The sequence below is a fragment of the Monosiga brevicollis genome, genomic scaffold (assembly GCF_000002865.3).
Source record: "Monosiga brevicollis MX1 MONBRscaffold_13 genomic scaffold, whole genome shotgun sequence".
NCBI lineage: Eukaryota > Choanoflagellata > Craspedida > Salpingoecidae > Monosiga > Monosiga brevicollis.
Window position 1 is genome coordinate 269,149 of NW_001865050.1, and position 27,141 is coordinate 296,289.

At 55.3% G+C, this 27,141-nt stretch overlaps 6 protein-coding genes across 6 annotated transcripts; 3 read left to right on the plus strand and 3 right to left on the minus strand.

Annotated features, from left to right (window-relative positions):
• Nucleotides 1-367: 367 nt before the first annotated feature.
• On the plus strand, nucleotides 368-7,728 carry MONBRDRAFT_8914 (uncharacterized protein; the record flags this gene model as incomplete). Its single annotated transcript, XM_001746497.1, has 20 exons — nucleotides 368-393; nucleotides 890-1,150; nucleotides 1,218-1,347; nucleotides 2,585-2,743; nucleotides 2,833-3,005; nucleotides 3,100-3,207; nucleotides 3,299-3,561; nucleotides 3,665-3,768; nucleotides 4,055-4,175; nucleotides 4,291-4,409; nucleotides 4,528-4,678; nucleotides 4,766-4,854; nucleotides 5,125-5,319; nucleotides 5,436-5,624; nucleotides 5,879-6,067; nucleotides 6,157-6,336; nucleotides 6,398-6,573; nucleotides 6,695-6,910; nucleotides 7,300-7,381; nucleotides 7,552-7,728. The coding sequence occupies 20 exons, from the start codon at nucleotides 368-370 to the stop codon at nucleotides 7,726-7,728; spliced, it is 3,108 nt and encodes a 1,035-aa protein (XP_001746549.1).
• A 1,646-nt stretch (nucleotides 7,729-9,374) lies between these two features.
• MONBRDRAFT_37401 (uncharacterized protein) lies at nucleotides 9,375-13,156 on the minus strand (the record flags this gene model as incomplete). Its single annotated transcript, XM_001746622.1, has 10 exons — nucleotides 12,998-13,156; nucleotides 12,261-12,861; nucleotides 11,416-11,443; nucleotides 11,282-11,328; nucleotides 10,797-11,195; nucleotides 10,397-10,719; nucleotides 10,132-10,252; nucleotides 9,809-10,016; nucleotides 9,571-9,685; nucleotides 9,375-9,476 (listed from the first exon to the last, which is right to left on the minus strand). Exons 2-10 carry the CDS (start codon nucleotides 12,445-12,447, stop codon nucleotides 9,375-9,377), a joined length of 1,530 nt encoding a protein of 509 aa, XP_001746674.1. The 5' UTR covers nucleotides 12,448-12,861; nucleotides 12,998-13,156.
• A 1,215-nt stretch (nucleotides 13,157-14,371) lies between these two features.
• MONBRDRAFT_26151 (uncharacterized protein) lies at nucleotides 14,372-18,079 on the plus strand (the record flags this gene model as incomplete). Its single annotated transcript, XM_001746498.1, has 14 exons — nucleotides 14,372-14,443; nucleotides 14,590-14,684; nucleotides 14,867-14,888; nucleotides 14,999-15,067; nucleotides 15,522-15,724; nucleotides 15,815-15,910; nucleotides 16,005-16,204; nucleotides 16,477-16,674; nucleotides 16,922-17,005; nucleotides 17,086-17,157; nucleotides 17,266-17,405; nucleotides 17,478-17,526; nucleotides 17,603-17,732; nucleotides 18,049-18,079. The coding sequence occupies 14 exons, from the start codon at nucleotides 14,372-14,374 to the stop codon at nucleotides 18,077-18,079; spliced, it is 1,461 nt and encodes a 486-aa protein (XP_001746550.1).
• Nucleotides 18,080-18,644: 565 nt separating this feature from the next.
• Nucleotides 18,645-20,849, minus strand: MONBRDRAFT_26152 (uncharacterized protein; the record flags this gene model as incomplete). The annotated part of the gene is made up of 5 exons (XM_001746623.1): nucleotides 18,645-18,767; nucleotides 18,901-19,232; nucleotides 19,321-19,391; nucleotides 19,543-19,651; nucleotides 19,796-20,849. The coding sequence occupies 5 exons, from the start codon at nucleotides 20,847-20,849 to the stop codon at nucleotides 18,645-18,647; spliced, it is 1,689 nt and encodes a 562-aa protein (XP_001746675.1).
• An 892-nt stretch (nucleotides 20,850-21,741) lies between these two features.
• MONBRDRAFT_8918 (uncharacterized protein) lies at nucleotides 21,742-24,217 on the minus strand (the record flags this gene model as incomplete). Its single annotated transcript, XM_001746624.1, has 5 exons — nucleotides 21,742-22,112; nucleotides 22,231-22,332; nucleotides 22,449-22,493; nucleotides 22,635-22,773; nucleotides 22,985-24,217. The coding sequence occupies 5 exons, from the start codon at nucleotides 24,215-24,217 to the stop codon at nucleotides 21,742-21,744; spliced, it is 1,890 nt and encodes a 629-aa protein (XP_001746676.1).
• A 1,313-nt stretch (nucleotides 24,218-25,530) lies between these two features.
• Nucleotides 25,531-27,054, plus strand: MONBRDRAFT_26154 (uncharacterized protein; the record flags this gene model as incomplete). The annotated part of the gene is made up of 6 exons (XM_001746499.1): nucleotides 25,531-25,599; nucleotides 25,730-25,952; nucleotides 26,080-26,201; nucleotides 26,290-26,370; nucleotides 26,490-26,562; nucleotides 26,684-27,054. The coding sequence occupies 6 exons, from the start codon at nucleotides 25,531-25,533 to the stop codon at nucleotides 27,052-27,054; spliced, it is 939 nt and encodes a 312-aa protein (XP_001746551.1).
• Between the last annotated feature and the right edge of the window lie 87 nt (nucleotides 27,055-27,141).

Below are 27,141 nucleotides of genomic sequence, written 5' to 3' on the forward strand. Positions count from 1 at the left end.
CTCTCAGTGGTAACTTGTATTCAGATGAATTCTGTTTGATATCTTTTTTGAAAACTGAATGTCACTTGTCAAGGGCTTGGATGAGGTCTGCCTCTACCTGTTGTGTCGCCCGCGGCGACATGATCTCCATCCTTCCCTTTTGTACTTGATGTATCTCCAGCTGGATTCTCTGTGATTGTGATGTTAAACATGTTTTTGTGATCATGAACTAGCTTATTCGCTCGTCGTCGTCGTTGAAATCCATGCTGCTCAAGAAGTCTCATATCTGTGCTTTTTAAGGCGCCAGCTGTCGAGATGGGCAAGGGGGCGACAAAAAGCAAGGGGGGCGACAAAAAGCAACGGTGCTTACGATCTTGTGGGGAACTGCATGGCGATTTTCTACGGCGCAGACAGGTGTGAAAACTGCCTGCCTAGAGATCTCGTCCCCACACCTCTGGTTAGTGAAGCGCGCACGTGACATACATCGGGGGCTGGAATGTGCAGTGCCATCAGCCTATCCTTCCGTTGTTCCATCAAGTTCCCGTTCCCAAACAGCAGTAGCTCGTGCCTTTACCCTGCCTGCAAGTCCTTCTGCCCCACAGACCAACACGCCATCTCCGTCAGGAGCTTTCCATGGTGGTCGTCGCCACGCACATCAGAACAAGGGTTTCGAACTCTTCTTTGTGTTTTTGTTTTGTCTTTGCGTGTCTGTCTTTTTTGTTACGTGTGGTAATTGTGTTGTTGTTTCTATTGTCATCGCCGAGTCTCAATTGTGTCTCTTGTCTATTGTCTTTTGTCTGTCTCTTGTGTGTTTTGTTCTGTCTCTTGTGTGTTTTGTTCTGTCTCTGTCTAACTCTCTGCTTTTGCTGTTTATGCCTTTGTCTCTTCTCTCTCTGTCTCTCTCTGCTAGGCACGACGCGTTACGGGACGCGGCGAAGGAGATGATCGAGTATGCCACGCAGGCTCGGGTAACGACGGAGCGCTACGACGGCGCAAAGGACAAGCGGTTGGACTTGCACTGCAGGAACTTTTTTGGCACCGGCATGTACGGCGCACAGAAGAGTTTCTTGGGGCTGGACGTGTCCGTGGTCTCTGCGCAACCTGCGGCGGGTGCCCGAGTGTGGGCGGTTGGCAAGGCGATGAAGGAGGCTGAGAAGCAGAAGATGTCCAAGTACAAAGGTTTCGACAATGACAAAACTCACGTTGTCGCCCGGAGGACTTGGCTCTGATTTTCTTAGTCTGCTGCGACGACTTGCCGTGGTGGCGGAGGATAGCGGAGTCTACCAGCCTGGGCTGGAGGAGAACTTCGCTGCACGCTGGAAGGAGCGGCTCACGGCGACCCTGCACATTGCCAACAGGGACATGTTGGTGCGCCACTTTGGGCAGGGGCTTTGCCTTTCGGCCAGTAAATAGGAAATAGGGGTGGACTCCCTTCTTGGTGTATGGGTGTTCTGTTTGTTGTTGTTTTTCAGTGTTGTCGTTGGTTGTTGTTTTTCAGTGGTGTTTGTTCCTTTTGTTCCCTGTTGTTGTTACATGTGGTAGTTGTGCTTTTCCTTTGTGTCTTTGCTCTTTATTTCTCTCTTGACCAAACCAATTCAATCTCTCTCAATTCATTTCTCTCTCTGTCTCTCTCTGTCTTTGTCTTTTGATTTGGGGTTTCTTTTCATTTTTCTCATCGCTTCTCTTGCTCTTGAAGGCTAAAAGGTCAGTGGCTGCGGTACGGTCACCGCCTCGGCACAAGATGAGCATCTATGATGGATGCTATCAGCTTTAAGCAAGACACTGCCCTTGTTCTCTGCCCTCTGATGTTTCACCGGCCTCCACGTGTACGCGTTCGCATCTCACTTGGCATGTGCTGCGCTGGGCGTTGTTGGAAGATGGCGGGGGTACAATCAAGCATGGCCTTGGCCATGCTTTTGGCACTAGCAGCCACGGCTACTCATGTCCCTTATGGTCTCCGCATGAATGAGCTTCATGATTTGCACGCCAACACTGGCCGCCATGTGACTCCCATCGAGCTGGGTGGTGCCGCTGATTCTTCTGCGCGCCTCATGTGGCGACTTCCCGCCCTCAACGAGGTGAGCTGAAGCTGCATGATGGCTGGTCGCCAACCCATGCTGTCCTTGACCCGCTTTCCGCCCCCTCTTGCGCCTCGTGCGGCTGTGCGCGTCACCCCACTGGGCCTGCCATGCCTGCCATCCGCTCCGGGGCCCATCCAATGTTCAGTGGTGGTTGCTTTGTTGTGTTTGTGTTGTTGTGTTTTGTGTTTTGTGACTTTGAAGCTTTTGTTTTTTGTGTAAGCATCACCTTCGGTTGGCGATGGCACTGATTGTCGTTTTGTTTTGTTTTTCCACTTGATGTACAACCTCACAAAACGTGTGCTTTTTTTGTTAACAGTCTGGAGACGTGACCGTTCGCCTTTACGCTGGCACCTGCCAAGGTAAAACACCACACATGATGGGACAAAATCAAATTGACACAAGTATCATACTTTAAGGCCAAGCACGCGCCCTACCCAAACTTGGCCGTGAAAGTCTGATATCCCGTTGAACATGTCGTAGGTGCCCCTATTTGGAGCACTACCACTGCTCAGCACTCTGTACAGCTGCCTCTGGCACTGCTCAAGGCCACATCAGATTATGCCTGGAATGTTGAACTCAATGCCAAGGCTGGCGCTGTCAGCGAGTGCTACCGATTCCATGCCGTGGACCCTTCATGGGATGAATCCAAGTGGATTGGGAATGCTCAGCTCCTCCGCACCGAGGTACATTCGCCATCCACCGCCGACAACGTTGTGCCAGCAACTAGCACGACGATAGAATAACACAATGCCTGTTGCCCCTCGTCTTTCAGGTCGCCCTGAGCGCCATGTCCTCCACCAAGATTTACATTTCCGGTCAAGGCGCCTACGACCTTTACATCAACGGAGCCCGTGTCAACACAGGTTCCCCACTCAACGCCGCCTGGACCTACTACAGCCAGCGCGTCATCTATGATGTCCTTGACGTGTCGGACCTGGTTCCCATGTACGTGCCTCCTCAAGCACTGGCGTCTTGCTGCTGGGCCACCCCTCCCTTCATCCCCCTTTTCTCCCTCATGTGCCCTGTCTCCTTTCAATAGCACGGGTACCTACGCGATTGGTGTGGCCCTGGCCCCGGCTTGGCGCGATACCACCAGCTTCCCCCCCTTTGTTCCCACGGATTGCGACAGCAACGAGCGCGTCCTACGGTTCGTCAAAAATCTACTTTGCGGTGCACGTCAGCACCCTCATTCGTACCTACAACTCAAAACCAATCCGTTGCCTTGCTGCCGCTTGTAGCATGATCATCAAGTCGGACGAGAAGACGGTTGGCGTCACCGATGAGCACTGGAAGATTACCAACGATGGTCCCGTGCAGTCGGCCAGCATCTACAACGGCGGTTTGTATCTCTTTGACATCGCCCACCCTCCGCTCCAGCGCACTCGCTTATTGCTCCCATCCGCTCCTGCTTCGACAGAGGTGTATGATGCGACAAAGGAGATCGATGGCTGGAGCTCCATCGGCTTTGATGCCAGCAGCTGGAGCAATGCTTCGAGCATCGGTGAGGGCAGCCATTCACGAATAGCAGCCAGCCGTAGTCAATTGAGCTCTGTTGCTCTCACCCTTCCGCATTCGCCCTGGCTGGGCCTTGTTGGCTCCCAAAGATTGTTTCCAGCCCATTCTGTCGGCACGCTCCTTCCCCATCATCAAGGTACAAGAGGAGCACAAGCCCATCGGCATCAACAAGATTGAGTGCCCCGCCAACACGGTATGCCCGCCCAATTTCAACATGTTTGAGACTTAACGCCATGCCATGGTCGAGCTCATCAACAACGACTCCCATTGCCTAGCTTGGTGGTGTAGTAGCTGAGAACCAGAACCTGACCCTGACTTGTGCTTCGGGCACCATCTCCTCAATTTCCTTTGCCAGCTTTGGCACACCCTCGGTATGGTGCTTCTTAGCCACGCCATGACATTGATCAGCTCAACAACCCGGTGCATGATGCACCCGTCCCATGTATCGCCCCGTCAGCTCACCTCCTCCTGGCTTGCAGGGTTCTTGTGGCAACTATACCAAGGGTACTTGCGATGCAAATACCACTGTCCAGGTCGTAGAGGGCCTTTGCATTGGCAAAGCCTCGTGTACCATTCCGGCCAACGATGCCGTGTTCGGTGGTCAGTTTGTTTGTTGTTGTTTGTTTCACTGTGGTTCTTGTGATGACCATGGCCTCTTTCAATTTTGCCGCATTGTGCATTGGAACAACATTCACTCTGGTGTGACCTGATGTAGACCCTTGCTACGATACGGTCAAATATCTGGCTGTTCAGGCTGCTGGTTGCACCAGCGCCACTCCTGCCACTTATGTCGTTGACTTTGGCGAGAACTTGGCCGGCGTGTGCCGCATTCAGGTTGGCACCCTATGCTTGCAGCGCAGCCAACCGCCTTCTCTCTCAATTCGGCACTCTCGATCAACGACTTTTTTCGCCCATCCATTCACATTCACGAGCCTGCATTGTCTTCTCTCAGGTCAAGGGCAACAAGGGCGACAGCATTACCTTGAAGCATGCTGAGGTTCTGATGCACGAGCCTTATGGTCCTGCAGATGGCACGGTCTACACAGGCAACCTGCGCACGGCACAAGCCACCGATACCTACGTCCTTCGTGGTGACGCCAACGGTTTGTAAAAGTGAATCAAGCGCGGATCTTGGTGTGCAATTGCGGACCACCGGATTGCTCATGCCACTTTGTCCCATGATTTGGCAGGCGAGACTTGGACCCCCAGCTTTACCTACCACGGTTTCCGCTATGTGCAAGTAACTGGCATGGCCGTGACCCAGGATACTCTTACTCGCGTACGTCACTTTGGACAAAAATACGAGTCGCAATGAGACAACAGCAAGAAAAGACTTACACAGGCATGCCTTGACTTTGGCACGGGCTCATTTGAGGATGTTCTGCAATGTCTCGCACAGATCCACTTTCGCACTGACAACGAGCTCTTGGTCCAGTTCAACACGACAAATCACGTGCGGATCTTTTTGCTGCGTGACCCGGGATACCATGCATACATTGTCTAGACTCGAGCGTCGACTCACCTGTCTGATTCGTGCTTTGTGGCCCAGGTGATCAACACGATCAACTATGGCGCTTACCGCGGCCAGGGTTCCAACATGATGAGCCTCCCCACCGACTGTGACCAGCGTGATGAGCGTTTGGGCTGGATGGGCGACGCGGATCTCACGGCCGAGGGCTTTGCTCTCAACTACGATTCGGGCGCCTTCATGGATGCCTTTGTCCGCTCCATGATCGATTCCCGGGTGCGTCTCGCTTGCTTGCTTGCTTGCGCGCTCGTTTGATGGTTTTGACTTTTGGGGTTGTTTGTTCTTCTCATGCAGCGGTGTTTTGTCTCATGTTTTGAACGTGGCCGCCGCAGGACCCCACTACGGGTGCGATGCCCGATACAGTACCCTGGAGTCGCTACGGCAACCGCCCCGCCGACCCTTCGTGGAGTGCTGCCCTCCCCCAGAACATGTACGTGCGTGCAACTATGGGTGGTAGCCTGGATATTGCCGAGGCCTACTGGACCGAGCTTATGCAGTACTTTACCAACATTGATGCGCAAGTATGATCCCACCAATCACGACTCTCCACCTTGGAGTTGACCTTGACAGATCCAAAACGTTGACCGAAAAAAAAGAAAAACTCATGCCAAGCATGTTGTTCCGCGTTTGTCGATCTGATAGATTAAGCAGGCGGGCGGTTTGGCCCAATGGAAGCCCTCCTATGGTGACTGGGTGCGTTGCGGGCGGCTGACTTTCAATGGGCTCGCCCTGTGGGGGAAAGGATAAATTCATTGTGTTGCTCGTCTAATTGTAGATTCCCGCCAACACCTCGGCTCAAGTTGCCGGCGCCATCTGCAGCTCCTTCAACTACTTGACCAACCTGCGTCAAGCTGCCGAGTTGGCCACCATGCTAAACTACACCACCGATGCCGTGGCTCTGGCCAACCGTGCTGACGACATCTCAGCTCAATATACCGCCACATTTTACGATGCATCGACCAAGGTATCGGCGTTGCAGGTCTTGGCCTCGAGTGCAGGCTTTCAAAGCCATGCTCATGTGTATCTGTGTGAAATGGGCATGCATAATTCTAGTGCTATGGCAACTGCGAACAAGGTGCCTTGGCCCTGTCCATCATGGCCGACACAAACTACAGCCAGACGCTGGGCAACCAGCTCGTGGAGAAAATCCAGGGCAACGGGAACCGCGTGACGGGTGGCATTATTGCCGTCAAGGCCCTGTTCCCAGCCCTCGAGGCCTTCAATCAGCACGACGTGGGCGTTAACCTGGCAGCTCAGGTAGGTCATGGCTGCAACTGCGCTTGGTCTTTTTTAGCAGGCCAACGACTCGTCACCGTCCGTCGTGGGGCGTTTATCCATGCTCACGCCTTGTCATGGGCAGACAAACTACCCGTCGTGGGGCTACATGTTCTTCAACGACATTGAGCCAGCCACCTCTTCACTTTGGGAGCTGTGGGACTCGCCCATGGAAGGCCCGGGCATGAACAGCCGGTACGATGGAAGCCTACCATGGGGTTTGGAGAGAGGTGGCACAAGGGGTGACTCCCAGTCAAGCTGTGTTCTGAATTCTTGTTTTCACGATTGTATGATGTGAACTCGTTTGATTTTATAGTAACCACCACATGTTCTCAAGCATCAGCGCGTGGCTGGTCACCGAGGTCGGTGGCTTGAAGAACCTCGACTGCACCCAGCAGACTTTTACTCTGCGCCCCTCCTTCAGCACGCTACTGAGCGGTGTGGAGGCCTCGCGTGAGACCGCCTGTGGCCGTGTTTCCATGCGTTATCAGCGCGTTGGTGGCCGCCACATTCTTCAGCACCCGGAGGGCCGGTGAGTTGGCTGCCTTGCCCACAAATTTTCCGCGCCCTCTGCTTGATTCACAACTGGATCTGCTCGCAGTTGCTCATTGCCAACCATTCGCGCACTTGACTCTGTCCGTTTGTCTTTCGACTGCTGCTAGTTCTGCGTCGCGCCCGAACGCTTCGCCCGTACCCACGAACAAGCTTGATTGTGGCGCCCGAGGTGCGTGAGACTGCCGCTGGCTCACACCAAAGCACGGTGGCAGAGTAGCACCCAAGTGCGTTGCTGACCATGCGGACTGGAATGATGATAGGTGGTGTCATGACCGTGGATTTGGCCTCGTGGCATCAATCCCGCCATGTTGAGAGCGAGGCGGCTGTCCTGGCTCATGTCAAGGCCCTGTGCGATGGTCGCCAAAGCTGCGAACTTGATGCCTCGGCTGATGTCTGGGGTGCCATTTCCCGTGTACCTGCCGCCTCAAACCCCCGTGTGCTCCACGTGGTACGTAAACTCTGGCTGCACACACACACACACACACACACACACACACACACACACACACTGTTTCTCCCCTGCCCTGTCTCGTGCCTCGTTCCTTTTCCGCTGTTCCCGTTGCTCTTTGCGATCGGGTCTGACAGATCTGTGTGTCCGTACCAATTCCCTCGTGCTAGGAAATGAGCTGCAGCGAACCCGAAACGTATGAAGTCGAGGTCGAAGTGCCTGCTGGTCGTCGGGCCGAGCTGGCTCTGCGCCAGCCTCTGCGCGTCCTCGATGCCGCCACTGGCACCAGCCCGGTCGAATCGGTTTCTGTCGGCGCAGGTCGCACCAAGCTGCGCTTTAGCGCTTAAGCCCTTTGCACACATGCCGGCCTGTTCACACTGTTCCCGGCCTTGACCCGACTTTGTGTGGGCCCTTGCCTCGTCCAGTATTGACCGTCTTTGTTTGATGGCCTTTCTGGCTTTTCTCCAAATTGACACTTAGCAACACAGTTGGTCTCAGAGCCTCTGTTGATTGGGTTTCCATTTGAAAGGGTCAAATCCCCCCCCCCCCCCCGCCCCCCTTCTTGGTTGCTCCTTTGTTGACGATCGAGATGCCACTAGCTGACACGAGCGTGTTTCAAAGGAGTTGTCTGTCGCTCGTGCATGGTTACCTTCCCCTCATCGTCTGTCCTTTCTCGCTAAAGGCAGCAGCAACGAAGACAGTGGACCGCTTGAAACCATGACAAAAGTACTTGCATGCATGCACATACTTGGTCGACGGACATGTGCAAGTCTCATCACAAATAAAACAAATCTCACTGCATGCGCACTCAAGCAAAGCCGAAGCAGTGGAACGACGTGTTGAGATCGACAGGGCTCCAGCATCATGCGTGCAGGAGAAAATGGTGCAGTGACAACGAAGCTGGAGGCCTCGGCTGCGTCCGTGGGCAAGGCGCAAAGTTGCAAGCGATCGGCCATGCATCTGACGACTCAGATGCCAACACAACTCCTTGGCTTGGCTTGGCTTCGCCGACCACCGTCTGGTCCTTGGAGGTGGGGCGGGAGGCATTCCGGGAAAGGGCTTTGGAGGCCATCTTAGCTACGAGGGCAAACAAGTGGGCGTTTCACATGTGGGTGCGCTCCGCCCCGCCCAGCACTACTTGTGCTTCCGACGGCAGCGAGTGTAGCATTTTACAGCATCAATCAGATCAACCAACTCAGAACTTGAACAGCTTTTTGCATCTCTATATCACTCAAGACTATCAACAACCGCCACCATGTCGAGCATGTCGGATAAGATGACCAAGATGGGCAACAACGTCGAGAATGCGTAAGTGTTGCCGTGACCCTGGTGGGCATGAGTCTAGTGGCGGTTCTTGAAAAATCGACTTTAGTGCCCCGACTCACGTCCCATGGCCCTGTGAATGGCACGGCTTTGTACAGCTTTACCTCAGACGAGAAGACCAAGGCCAAGAACAAAGCCGAGAACGCGGCCATCGACGCCAAGGGCGGCGCCAAGGAGGCCGGTGATGCCATGAAGGACAAGGCCAAGTCGGCTGAGCACGCCGCCAAGGAGGAGTACCACAAGGCTGCCAAGTAACTTTGTTACTTGCGGAGGAAACCCGAATGTTATCGCCTGTCCATGTAACGGCCCGTGGCTGTCACATTTTTTCTTGTCGCCAAGCGAACCACTTTTGTGTTGAAGGCCGCGTGGCCTGAGACTTGTTCGTTGCCTGTCCCGTGGGACGGCCAGTGCACATTCAAGCGTACTTGATTAGCTGCCAGCTTTGTTCCAATTGACATCTTACTACATCCTATAATTTTGTATCTTGTCCGAAGCATGCGTTCCCAGCCGGCGTCGCAACCACGATTCTTTCTCTTATCACCAGCTTCAACCACCCCTTGATGTTTGACTTGCCTCCCAGCAAAGTGTGCCGGGTCACTGGAGGGCACAACAAAACAGAAGCGTCTGATCAAAAAGAGGATTTGTGTTGAATTGTCCATACACATGTCACTTATGCCTGTGTCAGGAGCTCGCGGCTGATAATCATGCGCATAACCTCGTTGGTGCCCTCAAGGATTTGATGCACACGCAAGTCACGCAGGAACTGTTGGATCTGTTGGAGAAACGGCACCAAGCAGCAAGATGGACGCGTGAGTGGGTGTAACTCGGGCAGACCCACTACTCTTGCGATTCGATCTCAACATCACCTTGTAGTCTTTGAGGTAGCCGTAGCCACCGTGCAGTTGCAGGCAGCCGTTGACGATATCAAAGCACCGATCTGTCACCTCAAGCTTGGCCATGGCGCACAACGCGGGAGCCGCACTAAAACGTCACCAATCCAGAGGAAGGCCAAAGCAGCAACGTGGCGTAGATGTGTGAGTTGTGTGCGTTGAGCGTTGACCCAGACAACGCAGGGCAGTCCTGTGAGCGGTGATTGACTCGCACCTGCTCTTCGCATCCAGTTCACGGGCCGCGAGGCGGAGCATCTGGCGGCTTGCCGTCAAGCCAGTCGCGTACTCGGCCAGGCGAAACTGCACGGCCTGGTTGTCGTTGATGGCACGACCAAACTGCTTACGATCACTTGTATATTCGAGTGTACCCTCCAACGAGGCTTGAGCGCCGCCGAGACTGCAGGATGCGATGTTGATGCGTCCTACTCAAAGAGTCCAAACGTCCCATGTTGAGTTGCGCCGGATCCCACGACCGGGCCACCTGATCTACACGTGCCGAGGTGTCAATGTAACGATCACGACCATGCTGCAACATACCGCCGTTCAAACCCGCCATGGCAATATTGAAGCCCTTGCCCTCACCACCCAGCATGTTGCTAGCTGGGACGCGAACGTCCTCCATGATGACCTGACGCGTTGGCTGCGAGTTCCAGCCCAACTACGCCGCCGGAATTGCGAGAGTGACACCGACAAGAGATTGAGAGAAAAGAGGAAAGGCATCACAAAGAACCAGACCCGCTGAGGCTTCTGGGACTTGGCAGCAACAGGCTTGCGTTCAAGTGCGACGGCGAGGGCGCCTCACCTTGCGTTCCTTTTGACCGTAACTGAGACCCGGCGTGTCCTTTTCAACGATGAAGCAAGAGATGCCCTTTGCTCCGGCGCTGCCCGTACGCGTCATGACCAGGTAGACATCTGATTCACCGCCACCACTGATGAAAGCCTTGGTGCCATTAAGCACAAATTCGTCACCTAAGAATAGACCGATGAGCATGCGCAGCGGCCCCAAGCGCACAAGCGCACAAGCGCACAAGCGTCTGGTCGGCAACGGCGAGCAGACGGTGACGCACGTACCATCGCGCACGGCTGTGGTGCTGAGCGAGGCAGCATCACTCCCAGCCCCGGGCTCTGTCAAACAATACGAGGCAAAGAGCTGCAAAAAGGAACCAGTTGCGCGCACAAAGTCATTGAGCACGAGTAAGGACCTGGTAGCCAGGCAGATGGACAGTCGATGAGCGGCAGCCCGGTACGCACGTCCATGGAGGCCAGGCGGGGAAGGTACTCGGCGCGCTGCGCCTCATTGCCATATGTGTCAACCATCCAGGCACACATGTTGTGAATGGAGAGGTAAGCGGTGGTGCTGACGCAGCCCGTGGAGAGCGCTTCAAAGATCAGCGAGGCGGCGAGTCGTGACAGTCCCGAACCCCCAAACTCCTCGCGGGCATAGATGGCACCATAACCTAGACTGGCCAGCTCCCGCAGCACGTCGCGGGGAAACACTTCGTCGGCATCCCAGGCCTGCATGTGCGGGGCCATTTCCTCGCGAGCAAAGCTCAAGCAAGTATCATAAATGAAGCTTTCCTCCTCGTCCAGCCCAATCAGGCCTGATTCCACCAGCGCGTGGACAGCGTAGCGGTCGATGAGATGCCATGAGGTCGCAGCTTTGTCCAAATGAGCACAAACTTTTTACCTGTATTGGCTACGTGGCGACGGGCGCCCGCGATGAGCGGGGAGCTGCTGTGGGGCAGAAGGGGCAGAGCAGGTGAGTCAGGTCATTTTCTTCGCGCATCAGGAGGATGTCCAGTAAGGACTGGCGCGGCTTACCGTGCGCTATTGCGCAAAGCCGAATGCACTGCCGGGCGCAACGCCGAGGTCAATCCACGAGCAAGCAACATGATGGCGTCTCAGTGTCCAAGCGGGTTGTCAAGAGCTGACCAGGGAGGGCGCGCGCCCCCGAAACGGCGGAAGAAATAACGTGAGTCACGTGCGCAACAAGCAGGAAAGGAGGCGTACTAGCCCGTCCAGACGAATATAGCACCACCACCATTACCCCATTCCAACCAACACCACCACCACGACCACCCAAGCCCTCAACAAACGAGAGGGAAGAGGGGCAGCCAGCCGCCGAGCGTACATACAAGAACCACACCACCCATCGGGGCTGCCAGTTGAACGAAAGAAGAACGCGCAGAGGCGTGCGCATAAGACACACACAGAGAGACAGAGAGGGCGCAATACTTGTTGTTGTTGTCGTAAAAAAAAAGAAAATAAAACACGAAAAGAGAGAGAGAGAGAGAGAGAGAGATGAATTGGTTTGGTCGGTTTGAGATAAAGAGCAAAGACATAAAGGAAAAGCACAACTACCACATGTAAGAGAGAGAGAGAGAGAGAAAGACAAAGGAAAAGCACAACGAGAAGAAAAAGAAGAAAAAGCAGCAGAAAACGTCAGAGTTTTTGAGTTTGTAGTGTGCGAAACTTCAATGATGATGGGGTCGGTCTAGGGGGAGGGTGCTGATGGTTGATGTGAATGGAATGGCACGTCGAGATGAATAAGCCGTGTCAGCGCCTCATTGACACGGTGCCACACCGATTCGAAGCGCATGGCAAAAGATCCAAAGTCACTCATACTCGATTAGCAGCAAGCCAACCACAGGCTTGTCATGTCGCACTCGTCTTCAAAGAGGCGAGGAGTTGCGGGACGAGAGAGGCTAGATAGGCTCGGCGCGCTTCAGCGTGAAGGATGGCCGCCCAGCGGCCGGGGCTTGATGCTTGAGCTTCGCACAGATTATCGCCTGCTGAACCCCGCGCGGCCAAATCATCCTTCAGTATCATGTCCATGAGCTGGCCTGCAGGCATTGCACAAAGGTGTGTCGCCGGTGCTCCAGCGTTCTGCGTGCTGGACGTCGGAGGAGGTAATGCTGAAACAACGAGACGCCGATCGCGCGCATCGATGAGCGTCACCTCGGTGTATTGGGTGGCCACCGTGGCAAATAAGAGTTGCTGTAATGTGGGCGAACGCCATAGGGCCAAGACGTCAAACAGGTGCGCGCCCAGATGAAGCTCCGCCGATGCACAGCACTCAAGATGCAAAAAGTCCCACGTTCGGCACGCGGTCGTTGCCAACGGAGGGGTCGGTGTTACCAAGTCGCATCCCTGAGCATAGAAATCATCGCTGCGCGACCAAGCCGCGGCAACATCGGTGGCTCGCAACGCTTTGTGCCGCTCGAGCAGGGCTGGCCTCAAGGGATATGCACGGACTAGATCAACCACCTAGCACCCCAGGGCAGAGCACAATGCATGACAAAAGGCCCGGGACATGAGAACTCACGTCTACAAGGCAGCAACCCACATGCGCGAGGTGTCGCCGTCACCGGGCCCGAGGCGTGCCACCCGGTCAAGACCGCACCTTCTGCACGGTGTGTCGTAAGCTCTTGCCCTGAAGGCGAAGCTTTCGGAAGAGCTGGTGCGCTTGGTTCACCGCTTGAGTGATGTCGTTGCCGCAAAGAGCCGCCAACGTGCAAAGCTGCACGGGGGACAGGTGCAGTTGCGCACACAACGTTTCGCCCTGCAAAAGGCGACACGAGTGGGGTGCTGCCCAGTCCAAGCTGGGCAAGGGCACGTACCTACAGCATGATCCAATACGTAGGCGATAACACGTGAAAACTGGAGCAGGCAATCGGGCTGCAAAGGCGGTGGTCAAACATTGGCGACATCAAAGCGCAGAGAACGCACGGCACGTGGCCAAAGATGATGAAATCAGTGTCCTTGCTCAAAACGGCCACCACGTCGGATCGCTCAAGGCACAGGCGCGCAATGACCACGTCAGCGTCCTCGACAGCAACCTCAACCGCCAGGTCTGCAAGAGGATATTGATGTACGGCTCTTAATCAAAGGCGCAGGCGGCCGCGGCATCCGTCAGGAGGGAGTGCCGGGATGATATCAAGAACAAGCAGACAAACCTCGAGCACGGAGCGCCGACAGGACTGTCATTTCAGCACCATAAGGGAGCATGGACGGTACGTCCAGCTCGCCCAGATCCAGCTCGTCCTGGCAGGCGCTCAATTGCCGGGTGAGACGGTGCAGCAAGTTGGCCTCGTCGGCATCCCGCCGGCGCCAACACTCGGCTTTGTCGGGATAGGCGGTGGGGTCACGCGGCGCGTCCACTGCCCGCCCGATTGTGCACAAGACATTCAGTTCAGGTCGATGCAGCCAACACAAGGCAAGGAGGCAGTTGAACCAAAGGCTATCGTCTGGCGGCGAGGGTTTCGAGACTCAAGGGTGAACAAACTAACCGACAAAAACTGGTCGGAGCGGAACGGCTTGCAGTTTCTCAACACAATCCAAACAGGCGTCGACCAGCTCAGCAGATGCATCACGTGCCACGACACGGCGTATGGATAGCTCTGGTCGCACAAGCTCGCGAAAGACGTGGTGCAACAACGCTTTCAAATCCACAACCACCACCGCCGATTCGTCCGGGCCCCTGGTCCCTGACAGCCGCCTCAGCGAGGTATATGCTCCCAAATGCGGCCGCCCATCCACAAAGCTTGCCAAACCCAGCACCCCCATCCTGATCCACAAGCCGCCAGGCCCCACCTCATATCAAACACCCCGCACAAGCACGCATCCGCCCCCTCTTTGATTGCCGCTTTCTCTCTGATGCCACCCGCCATAAATAGAATGGCTGCGATGATGCAATCGGTTGGCTGTTCCACAATTCGAAACACACACACACACACACACACACACACACACACACGCGTTCGCGCGTTGGAACATCATGCGGCCAGTCGGACCATCGCTGCGGACCATCGCCGCCAGCCTGGTCCTGATGGCCTGCGCCATGTGCACCGTGAGCCGGGCGTCGGTGGAGCAGATGGATGACGGCCAGACCATACGCCCCAATGCAAGTTATTCCGTTTTCTTCGCCCTGGCTGCGCTCCTCTCGCTTGTCCTCCTCGGACATTCCTGATTCGCCTTGCGCGGGATGGCTGGCAGATTCTATTTTTGATGGCGGATCAGCTTCGCTGGGATGCCGTGGGCTATGCCGGTCAGAGTGGCATCCTGACGCCCAATATTGATGCACTCGCCCGGTCAGTGGCCACGATCCTGGACCGCCTGCCTCACTGCCCTTCCGTTACTTTTCTTTTGAGCTGACTTGCTCTGATCAGCTCGGGGCTGGTTATGCAGCGCTCTTGGAGCTCGACACCAACATGCACACCCGCTCGAGCCGCCTTGTTAACAGGCCAATCACCCTGGAATCATGGCATGCTAGGCTATGGCAACGTGGCACCCCGGTCAGCTTACCCTGCCCACCCTCCTTTCCAGCCCCACCTGCGCTCACAACAAGCAGAGTCGGCTCATCGATTGCTCCGTTTTGCTCCTGCATGGATGTCTGTTGATGGAGGACAGCTATCCTGTCGAGTTTCCGCGCATCCTGGCTCAGGCTGGCTATCGGACAGCCGCCATTGGCAAGGTAGACCCCTCCCACCCCGCCTCTGTATAGTTGTTGAAAGGTCCGACGGGCGAGCACACGAGCTGTCATTGCTCGCGGCAAGTGCGGAGGCACCCGCAACTAGCAATGACAACTGCATGGCGCTGATTCTTGCAGGACCACTTTGGTTGGAATAGCACGTCAAACGAGGGGATCGACCATGGCTACCAATCCACTCAGGTTCTCCCTTTGCGCCGTGGTTTTGCCCGAGCCCGAGAGACCAAGGGCCTCCGCTGGGCGAAAGCTTCATGGCACCCACCGTTGATTCGCAGCTCTACGATGGCCTGGGCGACTGGGATTCGACCGCTCCGCACAACTGGTCTGGGGAATACGACGACTATGATCAGGCAAGTCTACCCTCGACGCACGGTCAACATGCCTTTTTTTTTTTTTTTTTTTTCTTTTTTTCCTAACAACATGTAAAAAAAATCGGCAGTGGTTTCAGCAACAAATGCCTGGAAAAGACCCACAGGCAACACTCGACTTTCTTGATGGTAATGGCTGGAACTCGTGGATTGGTCGGCCTTATGTGTACGCGGACGATCTGCACCCGACAGCTTGGGTTGGGCGCCAAGCCGTCTCGTTCCTGGAACAGAATAATGCCACGACGCCATTCTTCCTCAAAGTCTCTTTCCATCGGTATGGTTGCTGCACTGGTCTTGCTGAGTAGTGACTGAGTAAATCGTGTGTCTAAATCCCGGGCCCGCCCTGCCCTTCTGTGACGTGTAGACCCCACAGCCCGTACGATCCACCTGCCAGTTACCTGGCCAAGGTGACCCGTGACATGCTTCCCGCGTCGCGTACTGGAGGTAATTGGGATAGCGTGTACGTAGGATGAGAGGCCAACTGATTCGTTGGCAGCCAGGCTGCCCTTAATGCTTCTCTCACTTGCTACGCCCACCCGATTTTCGATCTGCAGCTTTCGAGGGACACCAGGCGATCCTCCGGGCTGCGGTGCCACCCCCGACGCTTGGTGTGGAGCTATGCCCGCCAATGAAACCTTGAACTCCCGACTTTGCTATTATGCCAACATCATGTTCATTGATGAGTATATTGGTCGTATCGTCGACACGCTCAAGCAAAAAAACCTCTTTAATCATACTTACATCATCTTCACCGGTAAGTGTGCTGGGCGCTGCTAAAAAAAGGCCCAGCCGTGGCCCGCGACCTTTGTTCCTGCAAACCTCACGCCCTTGCATTATGTCGGCCTTTGGCTCTTGCTGTTGCCGCCGCCCTTTTCTCCCGCTCTTGACACACACGGGTGTGTAAGAGCAGCAGATCACGGCGACGGTCAAGGTATGCATCCGAAAGCCACGACCACAACATTGCACACCTGTGAAGTCGCAGCCCCTGACACTCGCCGTGTCCTGTTGGGGGAGGGGGTTGCACAGGCGATCATTATCATTGGCGCAAGGGATACCCGTTTGAATTTAGCGCACATGTGCCCATGTTTCTTCGGTGGCCCGAAGTCGTCGACTCGGTGGTCAATATATCCCGAGGCACGGTTATTCCTCAGCTAATGTCCGAGCTGCGCGATGTAGCACACACAGCCTTTGACGTGGCCAATGCGACGCATCTGGTCCCAAGCGGTGAGGTTCCACGATGCTCAGTATGCCGCACCGTAAGCAAACGCTCACCCAACCTGTCGTGCCGTTTCTCAAGACCACTTTCAACCCGAGGATGGAAAGTCCCTCTTATGCCTCCTGCAGGACCCAAGCGGCCGGGGTTGCACGTATAACCGTGCGTCATGGTTTTGGCCCGTATCTAATTTCGCCCCGCTTTGAGCGACAAAGCCAACATTTTTTGACATGAACACCAAATGCCCGGCTCATCTAGTCAACCCGGGCCCGTGGCGCCGCTTTTTGGACCTTGAACACAGCACCGTTTACAATGAGACTGTACATTGGAATGCACTCACTGGTACGCCAGGGTTATGATCGTTTGCCACGCAAGCACCTGCAACGAGTGCTCACCTGCTCTGCATCATGAATGGCACGCAGATGGTGAAATGAAATATGTCTTTCGGGCTTTTTTCCCCGATGAGTTGTTGTTCAATTTGACAGCCGATCCCTGTACGAATCAGCATGACATGGTTTCCATGACAAGATGGCCCGGCTCTCTTGTACGCTCTCCGCTTGAAGGTCATGACTGCTCTGACTGACCCTGCCTGACCCTAATAGGGGAAATGAACAACTTGGCCGATGATGCCTCATATCACAAGGAGCTGATGCTCTGGCGAGAACGGCTCATTGAACAGTTTGAACGCGAGGGGCGTGGCCCGGCCTTTGTTCAAAATCATACCTTGATGCAACGAACGCAGGTGGGACTCTGCCACGTCGACCCGATTGGTGTGCGTTTTTTACAAGTCTCACGTGCGCGAGGCGATCATTAGGGGATGACATACGGTCCCAACTATCCACAGGGTCCACCCATTGCGCCTGGTATGTTCCGTGTCAGCTCGGCCGAGCTGTCGAAGCCTTAACGGAGGGCCTCACCACCCCCGCTTTGCGGTGTCAGGCGACGAGATTGTCATGCAATCCAACGGGGCAAGCCATGATACCTGGCTCAACCATAGCTCGGGCCAAATTGAGTTGATGGCAACCAACGGCAGCGCCCTAGGTCTATGCTTTGCCAGCACAGACAGCCGGTAAGCTAGATGGAATCAATCTGGCCCGAAATCGCGATGCGACTTGTTCACAAGGATGGTGGGACTTGCAATCAGGAGCTTGGCTGCACAGAAATGCGACACTGGATCAGAACAGATGTTCTGGATGCGACCGATACCGTCTGACCAAAATCAAACGTTCGCTCGATCCAACTTCCAAATGCTTCAACATGGCGCAGATTGCGTGACTGTTCTGGTGGGTTGCGGGCTTGAGTTTGATATTCCTTTTGCCATCACCTTGGGGCTGTTTGTCGACTTGGACCGACCCTGACTTTCGGCCTGGTGCGTGGGTGGCTAGGCCGGAAATTCAGCTGCTGGCGCAGCTGTAGGAATGCAGCCGTGTAATTTTGGCAACGCAACTGTGGCCACCTGGCAATCTTTCATCTATGGGGCGAGCGGGCGGATCTGTGCTGACGCGCTCAATAACATGTGCTTGACCGTGCAAGGCAGCTGGGCATTTCTGGACAAGAACCGGGACCCCCGAGAAGATCTTTCCAAGTATTGAGCTATTTTTTGACAAAACTGTAAATTGAAGTAAAAGTCCGCCTCTTCAATTGTAAGCCGCAAGGCGGCTATGTAGCGACCACCAGGGACGTGGCTCTTGACGGTGCAGCGCCAAGCGTGCTTCTGGCCAAGCCGGAAGACGCAGGGGAAAAAAACACGCAATAGCCAAAAACCAAGACACAAGACAAATGACCTGTGTGTAGCAGGCAGAGTGCTGCAACGACCAGGCAGAACAAGGGCACCAAACGAATAAATACAACACGAATTGGTTTTTGCCATTTCGCAAAGCACGATCAATGACGTGAGGTGCCAGGTGCAGAAGTAGACCCAACCAAAGTGACACTATGGACTGTCAAAGCGGGGATCCAAAACATTTCAACAATCTTAACATTACAAGCAGGTGCAGAGTTTCTTGCAACCCGTCTTCTTGTCCTTCTTGTTCCACTCAAAGTTGCCGTTGCACCGCTCTCGGCAGTCGCTCTTTTTGATGCGCTCGGGGCAACAGACGCACGCCTACCATTACGAGCGGGCGAGAGCAGGGGTGAGCACCAAAACACATGCCCACAGAATCAGCGAGCCAAGCCAAATGTCTGTATGCTACGATCAAAAGTCAGAAGCCACGCCGTTGATAATCGATGATACGTACGTGCAGGCAGTAACCCTTCTTGGCGCGCTTGAACCAGTTGGAGGAGGGCAGACTGGCTTCTTGCTTCTTGCAATGTTTTTTGCAGTCACGACGCTCATGATAAATACCGACTCCCGCATTGCAAGTGGGTTCGTCGTCGTCGTCATCTCCTGCGTCGTCGTCGGTCTCACCAGCCTTATCGTCGTCATCGACCGGCTCGTCGGAATCGGGATAGCTCAGACAGGTGATCTGCACGTTGGGGTCTTCGGTCCACGGGGCAGCGTACACCTCCACAGCTGCCTGACTGTCCTCGGGTCGGACCGCAGACGACTCCATGCGCGCAAACCATGACCCTAAGAACCAGCGCCAGTGTTGACCGTTGTGAGAACAGACCAGTCAAGAAACTTGAACAATAGCATCAAAACAGAGGTGACAACGTACAGGCTGTGGGTGAAGTGGCGAAAAACCACCAATCGGTTGTGTGCGACAAGTAAAAGTCGCTGCCTTGCTTTCTAGGTATTGCGTGCAAACACCGCAGGGTAGCAAGCCAATGATATATGGGATGAGTCATCGGCAGCCCGGCAGCAGGCGAACCAACCAAGGGTGCAATACAACAGGCACACACGAAGGTAAGCAAGTCGCAAGTCGCGCAGCATCACACACTTGTAATATGAAACGCCCAAAAGGGAAGCGTCTTGGTCGTAAATGCCATTGATGATGCTGTTGACGCCGCTTCGCCCAGACACTTGCAGCTGCAAGCAAAAGTCTCCAGCTATACGCCACCAGGAATTGCAATCGGTCGTTTAGGGTAACCAAGCAGGCGAAGAGAATGAGATCAGGGAGTAACTGCTGCGCACAAGGGGCACCAAGAGGCGGTGGGTGCGATGCGAGCGGAAAGCAGCGATGCACAACGTACCGGGGGCGTCCGTGTCAAAGATGATGACGTCGTATTCATAGGTTCGAGTTTGACCACCGAGTTTGTAGTTAGACACGGTCACGTGATAGGTCACATCAGCCCCCAGAGGACGGTTCATGACGCTCTCGTCATCAATGTGGAAGGATAGAGCTGGGTCACCAAAGCCGCCATTGCGGTACTCAATCGTGACCGCGACGGGACCGTCAGGGCCCGTCATCGTGACGGTGGCGTCGGCAAAGTCGGCATTGTCGATGGAGACGGACCAGCGACGCGAGCTGGGAAGGAGTTGGTAGGGCATGTAGCCGGCCGAGGGCCAGAGCACGGCCTCGGGCTCGGTCGGGAGGCGAGTCCAGTCCCCGTTGATGACCCACATGGTGTTGGCGGGGTAGTATCCAGATTCGGAGGGATTGACGTCGCCCGTCCCAATTTCGGAGAGGGGTGGGTAGAGGATCCAGCGACGGTGGCCCACGGCCATGTTGTTGGAGCCATCATCGCTAATGTAGCCATCCACCGAGTTGACGCCAAAGCCGCCCAGATGGAGGTTGCTACGGCCGGCTGCCTCGTCACCGTTGGTGTGGTAGCATGCCCAACTCTCGTCGGGATAATGGCTGAGCATGGAGTTGGCGGACATCATGAGGGAGCTCTCCAGGCACTGGGCAGACTTGGTGAGGCTCAATCCCGCGGGCAGTAGGCCCACCATGGTGCGGTAAAAGTTGACGCGCTTGAGCACCATGAGCATGTGCTCGAGCGGGTTGGTGGTGATGCCGGTGCTGCATGCGGTCAAGTCTGAAGCATCGGAAAAGAAATCGTTGGTGGCACCCAAGTACTCTTGTTCGTAGAGCTGCTGGACCAATGCCTTATCCAGATTGCCCACGGCACGCCGAGTGCGCGTGGCCTCGTCAACCGTGGCAGCAGCCCGTGCGGGGCGGGGCCCATCTGGTGACGGGGCCTCGTTGGTCAGGCCATGGAAATCCGGGGCCACTAGGGTGGTCGAGTCGGCAACCACTCGGCCCACAATCAAGAGCACGGCAAAGAGTGGAAGTCGCCAAATCATGCTGCTGATTCACACCCAGACCTCGTGGCACTGGGACAATGGGGGAATGGGAAGAAAATGCAACCCCGCTCCAACGTCGGGGCAGCAATCGTCCAGGTGCGGCGCGAGGCGGGGTCGGTGGTTGGCTACATGTGCCCATCAAGGTGTGGGGGCAGGTGCGACTTGACGCATTCAATCCACATTGAATCATATGATTGCATGTATCGAGCTTGATCAGCGCTCAGGCACGGCAATCAAAGCGCGCCGCGTTGAGTTGATGAGATGACGCTCGGGTAAGGTCGACGCCAACGTAGGATTGTTTTCGCCGTGCGCGAGCGCCACCACCGCGAGGGCATAGGCTGCAATGGGAAGCTTTTCGTGGGAAATTTTGAACCTCGGACGTCAAAAGCACACCGTCGCGATCCAAAATCAATCATGCCCTCTCGATCTCCACACGATTTGGGCCGTGACGACGACACGACAACACTCGTGGCCCGGATGTTGCTTGGCAAAGTGGGTCGGGGTTTGGGACACCAGGGACTGATGTGTGTGTGTGTGTGTGTGTGTGTGTGTGTGTGTGCGTCAAATGCATACATGCAAGTGATTATTTGAAGCTGGATGCATGTATGCATGTTGGTGATCGACGAGCTGATCTGGGGAGCTGGCTGAAACTTTGAGACGGACGAAAAGAATGAGGCAATGGCTTTCAATCATCGGGGCGAATGGGGCCAGCAGTCAAGGCAGGGACACGGTAGTACGTTTCTAATTAAAAAAAATTAAACACAAGAGACTGGAGTAGGCATTGAAATGCTCGAGCGAGAACGTTTTCAACGCCCGCCAACCCCGAAAACAGAGAAGGAAAAAAAAGAAGAGGGAAATCGACCATGTCCATATTATGCAAATGCGCCTCCCTTCAGGACGCCTGCTGATCCCCACCAGAGGTGGTAAACATGGTGCCGCGATAATAGGTACCGGGGCCGGAGTTGGACACCTGGATGTCATCCATGTCCAACTGGTAGAGCTGGCCCTCGTATTTGTTCGGCTTGGCGGAAGAGCGTCGCCTGGATTCTGAGCCTGTGCTTGCATTGTTTGCTGCTGCCTGGTCGGCCAGCTTGTTGCGGTAGTAAATTTGCATTCGCTTCGAGTGCTCTTCCCGCGCCAAGACATAAGCGCTGATGGAGTGGTTCACATCGTCCATGCGGTTCCGCAGACGCTGCAGAATGACCTCATGCTTAAGGAGCTTGGCGTCAGACAGCTGCCGCTCCTGATGAAGGCGCATAAACTCTGTTGCGGTGACCCGGCAGTGTCGTTGAGTAGGAGGAAGAATGCAAGGATTGGCCTTGTGCGCGAGGGGGCAAGGGCGGATGTTGTAGGGATGGCAGCCAAGAAATCGAAAACGTACCGGAGATGAAGATGCCGGCGGGAATGGCCATAAGCACCACGCCGATGCTGGCCACCAAAGAACCCACAATCTTGCCCTGCGTCGTGGTTGGCGAAATGTCACCTACATGACCCGACATGCATGATGAAGAGTGAGGGAAGCACAGAATGGCAGGAGCCAAGAGAAGTGCCTCGCCCTCCGAGCAGCAAAGTGTTTTGTCCATGAAATGCTCAACTCACCGTAACCAACGGTCGTCATGGTGACCACAGCCCACCACATGCCCTCTGCCCGACAAACACGATGGCCGGTCAATGTGAGCAAAAACAAGAGGCCAATTCAAAGCCGCGCGACCAGCGCACAGCAGCTGGGCCCGCTCGAAAACTTGTGGAAATGAATGCAGGGCGGTGAGTGTGGTGGTTGCTGACCTGGAATACTGATAAACCCAGAATCTGCATCTTGTTCACAGTAAAAGATGGCTGATCCAAAGAGCGTTGCCGCGACAATGGTGATGAGGAAGAGGAGCACCAATTCCTTTGACGATTTGGAAATACACACAATCATGTCCTACACGACGAGTGACGTTTGACAGAGGGGAAAGCATGTGCGCAAAAGAGCAGCCAATGTGAGCTATGCGCCTCCTTCAACACCTCATTTGCACTGCACCATGTGCGTCCCACGCGCACATGTGCGTGCGTGTTTCATGCGCAGAGAGGGTAGGAATAGAAGCAGGGAAGGAAAAGGCGGTGGGAAACGGACTGGTGGGACAATGGCTCACCTGCAACCCCTCCGAGTGACGGCTGAACTTGAGAAGGCGGGAGATACGGGTGAGTCGAAGAATACGGACAACGGCTACGCTTGACGCCCCGGAAGAATTGAGGCCCAGCCCAATGTAATACGGTAGGATGGCAATGAGATCAATCAGATTCATGGGCTCCCACATCCACTTGGTCAAGCGGGTCGGGCCCGCCGCGTAGAAGCGCATGCCATACTCAATCGTGAACCACGCAATACAAACGGATTCAATGGTAAAAAAGGTCGGGTGGTTGTCTGTGCGCGGCTCGCCATCGTCGCCGAGGCGGTAGGCGGGAAGTGTTTCAAACACAAAGCCACACACCGAAATCAAAATAACGATCATGGTCGAGATTTCAAAGAAGCGAGAGATGGGGTGATTCGCCTTGAGCCACCAGATACAGTCACTGTTACGGTCATCATCGTCATCGGAGACTGAGCGGAGCGCCAACTCTTCGTCGCTCAGAAATGCAGGGTTGTCAAAATCAAAAGCTGAAGAGCGCGTCAGGACATCGCTGATGTTGTCACCGTCCCCCTCGGAGGGCGAGAAGACGGGCGCCAGGTCGTCATCACCCGTTGCTGCCGTCTCGGCCTCCAGCGTAGTGCTGGGCGCCTCCCCAATAGCAACGGGAAAGGTGGTGACGGCCGTGCGACGCGGTTCCTGAGCAAAATTAAAAGAAACTCTTGGACCATCGACGACACGCTTGGCGTGCTCCTCACGAACGCGTTCCGCCTCGGCCTTGACGGAAGCCTCGACCAGGAGATACCCTGCCGGTGTGAGCGGCGTGGTGGTGGTATCGCGGGCAACTGGAGGCGGCGCAGGTGAGGTTCCAAGGTACTCGGGCACCGCCGACAATACCTGATCAGACCATGATTCCGACCCGAGCTTGACCAGCAGGCAAATGGGTAGGCCGCGTGCCCGCAGGGTGTCGGTGGCCAGCACTTTGAGCACGCGAAGGTCGGCCTCTTGGCTCAAATCAAGGCAAGTGCCATCCATGTAGCATAGATCAATCTCATCGACTGGCACGGGGCGTTGGGGATGAACGGCTGCATAGGCCTGAAGGGGAAACTCGACAGCCTCCTTGATGTCCAAGACCAGCTTGCGGCCGGGTGTCATTATTGATCGAACGTGACCAGACTGCCGATCATGATCCTGGTCTTGATGCGCAGCCGGGTCGGCCAAGCCCACAACCTCAACCACAAACTCGCTGTGATCCATGATATGTACGTGAGTGGCAAGGCCACGCCCGCGCGTTGGCCTCTTGGAGATGATTTGGAGAGAGGAAGCAGACGAAGCGTGAAGCAGGCACGACCACCTCTCCTTCCGGTCTTATTCGCCAGCGCGCAGGCTCGCAAGCCGCGCTGGCCGGACAGGGTGAAGGAGCGCAAAGATGAGGACTGTATCAATTTTGGGCCGTCATGAGCCTGGATCGCGCCCCACCGACTTGGTAGCCCCAAATACCTATATGAATAAGACAACGACAAGAGATGAGCACTACGCAGGCGGTAGCTGGATGCAGTAGAGATGGCAGTATCATTCATCTCCATCACCCCAATGCACTTGTACATGCAAGCCAGATCAAAACCGTGCGAGCACAGTCCCACGCGAGGCTGCACCTCACATGCGCTGAAACCCCTCTGCCTCCTCTGAATCTAAAGCTCCCCCTCTCCCCTCTCCTCTCCTCTCCACCCATCTGATTCTCAAGCCAGTCCCCTTTGCCTCTCCCCCTCCCCCGCCCACCCGATTCATCCACGCTCCGCCCCTGTATCCAGGAGCAAAGGGGCTGCCATGCCATAGCGGGCACAACACAGCGAGCGAGGGGCACTCACGTCGTCCAAAGTTTTTCGCGCAATTTGACAAAGTCACCCAAAAAAAAAAACAGACTGGCGGATAATGGGAGTTGATGTGACCGATGTGGTGGTTTTGTGTCGTTTTCTCGTTCTCCAACCTGTTGTGCTTACCAGAACCGTGTGGACTTTATGTAGCATTCTTTGAGGTTGCTGTCGCCGATAGTTTAAAAGTCCGCAATGATGACAAAGGGGTTTGTTTTACCAACCACCACACACCCCTCTCCAAACTAAACTACATTGTTCTCTAAATTCAACCCATCGACCTGGGTGCTACCAACTGTAGCGGTTATTGCCATTTGGTACCTGGACCGGTTCGTTCACCACGAGGAAAACACAAAAGATTCAATAAAATCCCCTTTTGTGTGTGTGTCTCTCTCTCTCGCTCTCTCGCTCTCTCTCTCTCTGAAAGATAGCGGCAAGACTTGCAATGCGACGATATGGCAGCGCCAAAGTGCAGGCTATGGGTGCTGTGTGCTGGTCTTATGAACGTTGCATTTGCTGGCTGTCCTCATAGGCATTGGATGGGCCAGATATTGAAGCCAACCCTTCTGCAGCCGCATAGCAAGCTTCCTTGAGGTGCTGACCAGGTCCCTGAAGCACCTTTTCAGCCCTTGCCTGGGAGTCCTTGAGCCGTCTTCCGAGCCCCTCTGCTCTCCACTCTGAAGAAAGGGTGGAGAAAAGATGGCCGCTAACATGGGCATGCGCGTCTTGAACGCGCCGCATGCCGTTCCAGCCCTGCGTCGTGCCCAGGTTTGCAACAAACTCGCCCTGTCTCTCTGCGAGCCCCTTCAGGATGGGCGTCCCATTCCGCTACCTCTTCCTTGCTTCAGCTGACTGTCGGTTTGACGCCCGTTGCTTTGGCTTGCCCGCGACTGCACAGCGCTGGCGCACTTGGAAGCAGACTGTTCAGGTCCACCGCCTTCGCCTGGCTACCACAGCCAGCTGCAACGCCGCAGCCGCCCCGCGGTTTGTCTTTGACCAACCCAGCAACACCAAGTCGACCACGGGCATTGTACCCAAGCCGACCTTGGCCGACCGTGCTCAGGAATACTGGCGCCGGAGAAAAGACCCGGAACTCGAGGAAGCGGCTCGCCGCCTCGACCGTACGTCCTCACCCGCACGTGCGCTGTGGCGCCTTCTGACCTTGCTCGCCGCTGGCAAGAGCACGAGTTGACGTCTCGCTGCTTCCCAACTCATCTTCCTGCGGACTGGTTGGTGTACTGCTGATAGTGCGAGTCCCTCTCACCAATGTTGCCACCTTGAGTGACCAGCACTTCTTGGCCTACAACGGCCACTTGCGCCTGCGCAACATGGCCTTCAACTATCACATCTTTGATGATGTCTTTGGCAAGGTTCGCCCGTGCCCTGGGACGTTTCGCCCCCTCTGAAGTTTGCATGCTAAACTCATTGCTCGTGCACCGCCTGCTGCCTCTGAACCAGGTCTTTGTCCCAAAGAAGAACTTTGCCGTCTCCTGGGCTGATACTTACACATATCGCGGGAACCTAGTTGCGCCCAACGATGTCAGTGACGCTGTCTTACGAGCGCCATTTTTATTTTCTTATTCTTCCTTTGACCCTTTCTCTCCATGCCCCACTCTGGTGACTGCCTCACGATCTGGTCCATCTGGTGCGTGAAACAGACACTGGTGGCACCGGCCTTTCACTTTGAGCCCGAAGCCAACGTGCAGTACACGGTTGCCCTCTTGGATGCTGGTGAGTTTTGCTGCAGGTTTACTTGCGTCCATGTGTTTGGCTTGTATTATTCTGCATCCTGGTGTTGTGTTTCGTGTGCCTGCGATACCTGCGCTCACTGTGCTGCCGATTGCGGACGCAGACGGCCGTCTTGACGGGTCCGAGGGACAGGTTGCGCACGCGCTGACCTGCAACTTGACGGGGCCCACCGCCTCTGGCGATGAGGTTCTGCCCTACATGCCACTGACCCCATTCCAGGGCTCGGGATACCACCGCGTGGTTGCCGTTCTCCTGCAGCAGTCAGGTGCTCTGGATGCGGCCGCTCTCCGCGATAGCTTGCCCGCAGTCTCGTCGCAGAACCCCTTGAGCAACCGCTACATGAAGCTTCAGGATTGGGCCCGCCAGCATAACCTGCAGCCCGTGGCATTTTCCTTCTCGCAGGCTCAGCACGATGCCAGTGTGACCAGCACGCTGGCATCCGCTGGCTTTCACCAAGAACCCAGCTTTGCATAGCTTTCCTTATTTCGAACAACCCCCTTTTTCTTTTGCCAACTTCAACCTGGTCATGAATGTGCCAGTTTCCGCTGAGTCTGAGGACCA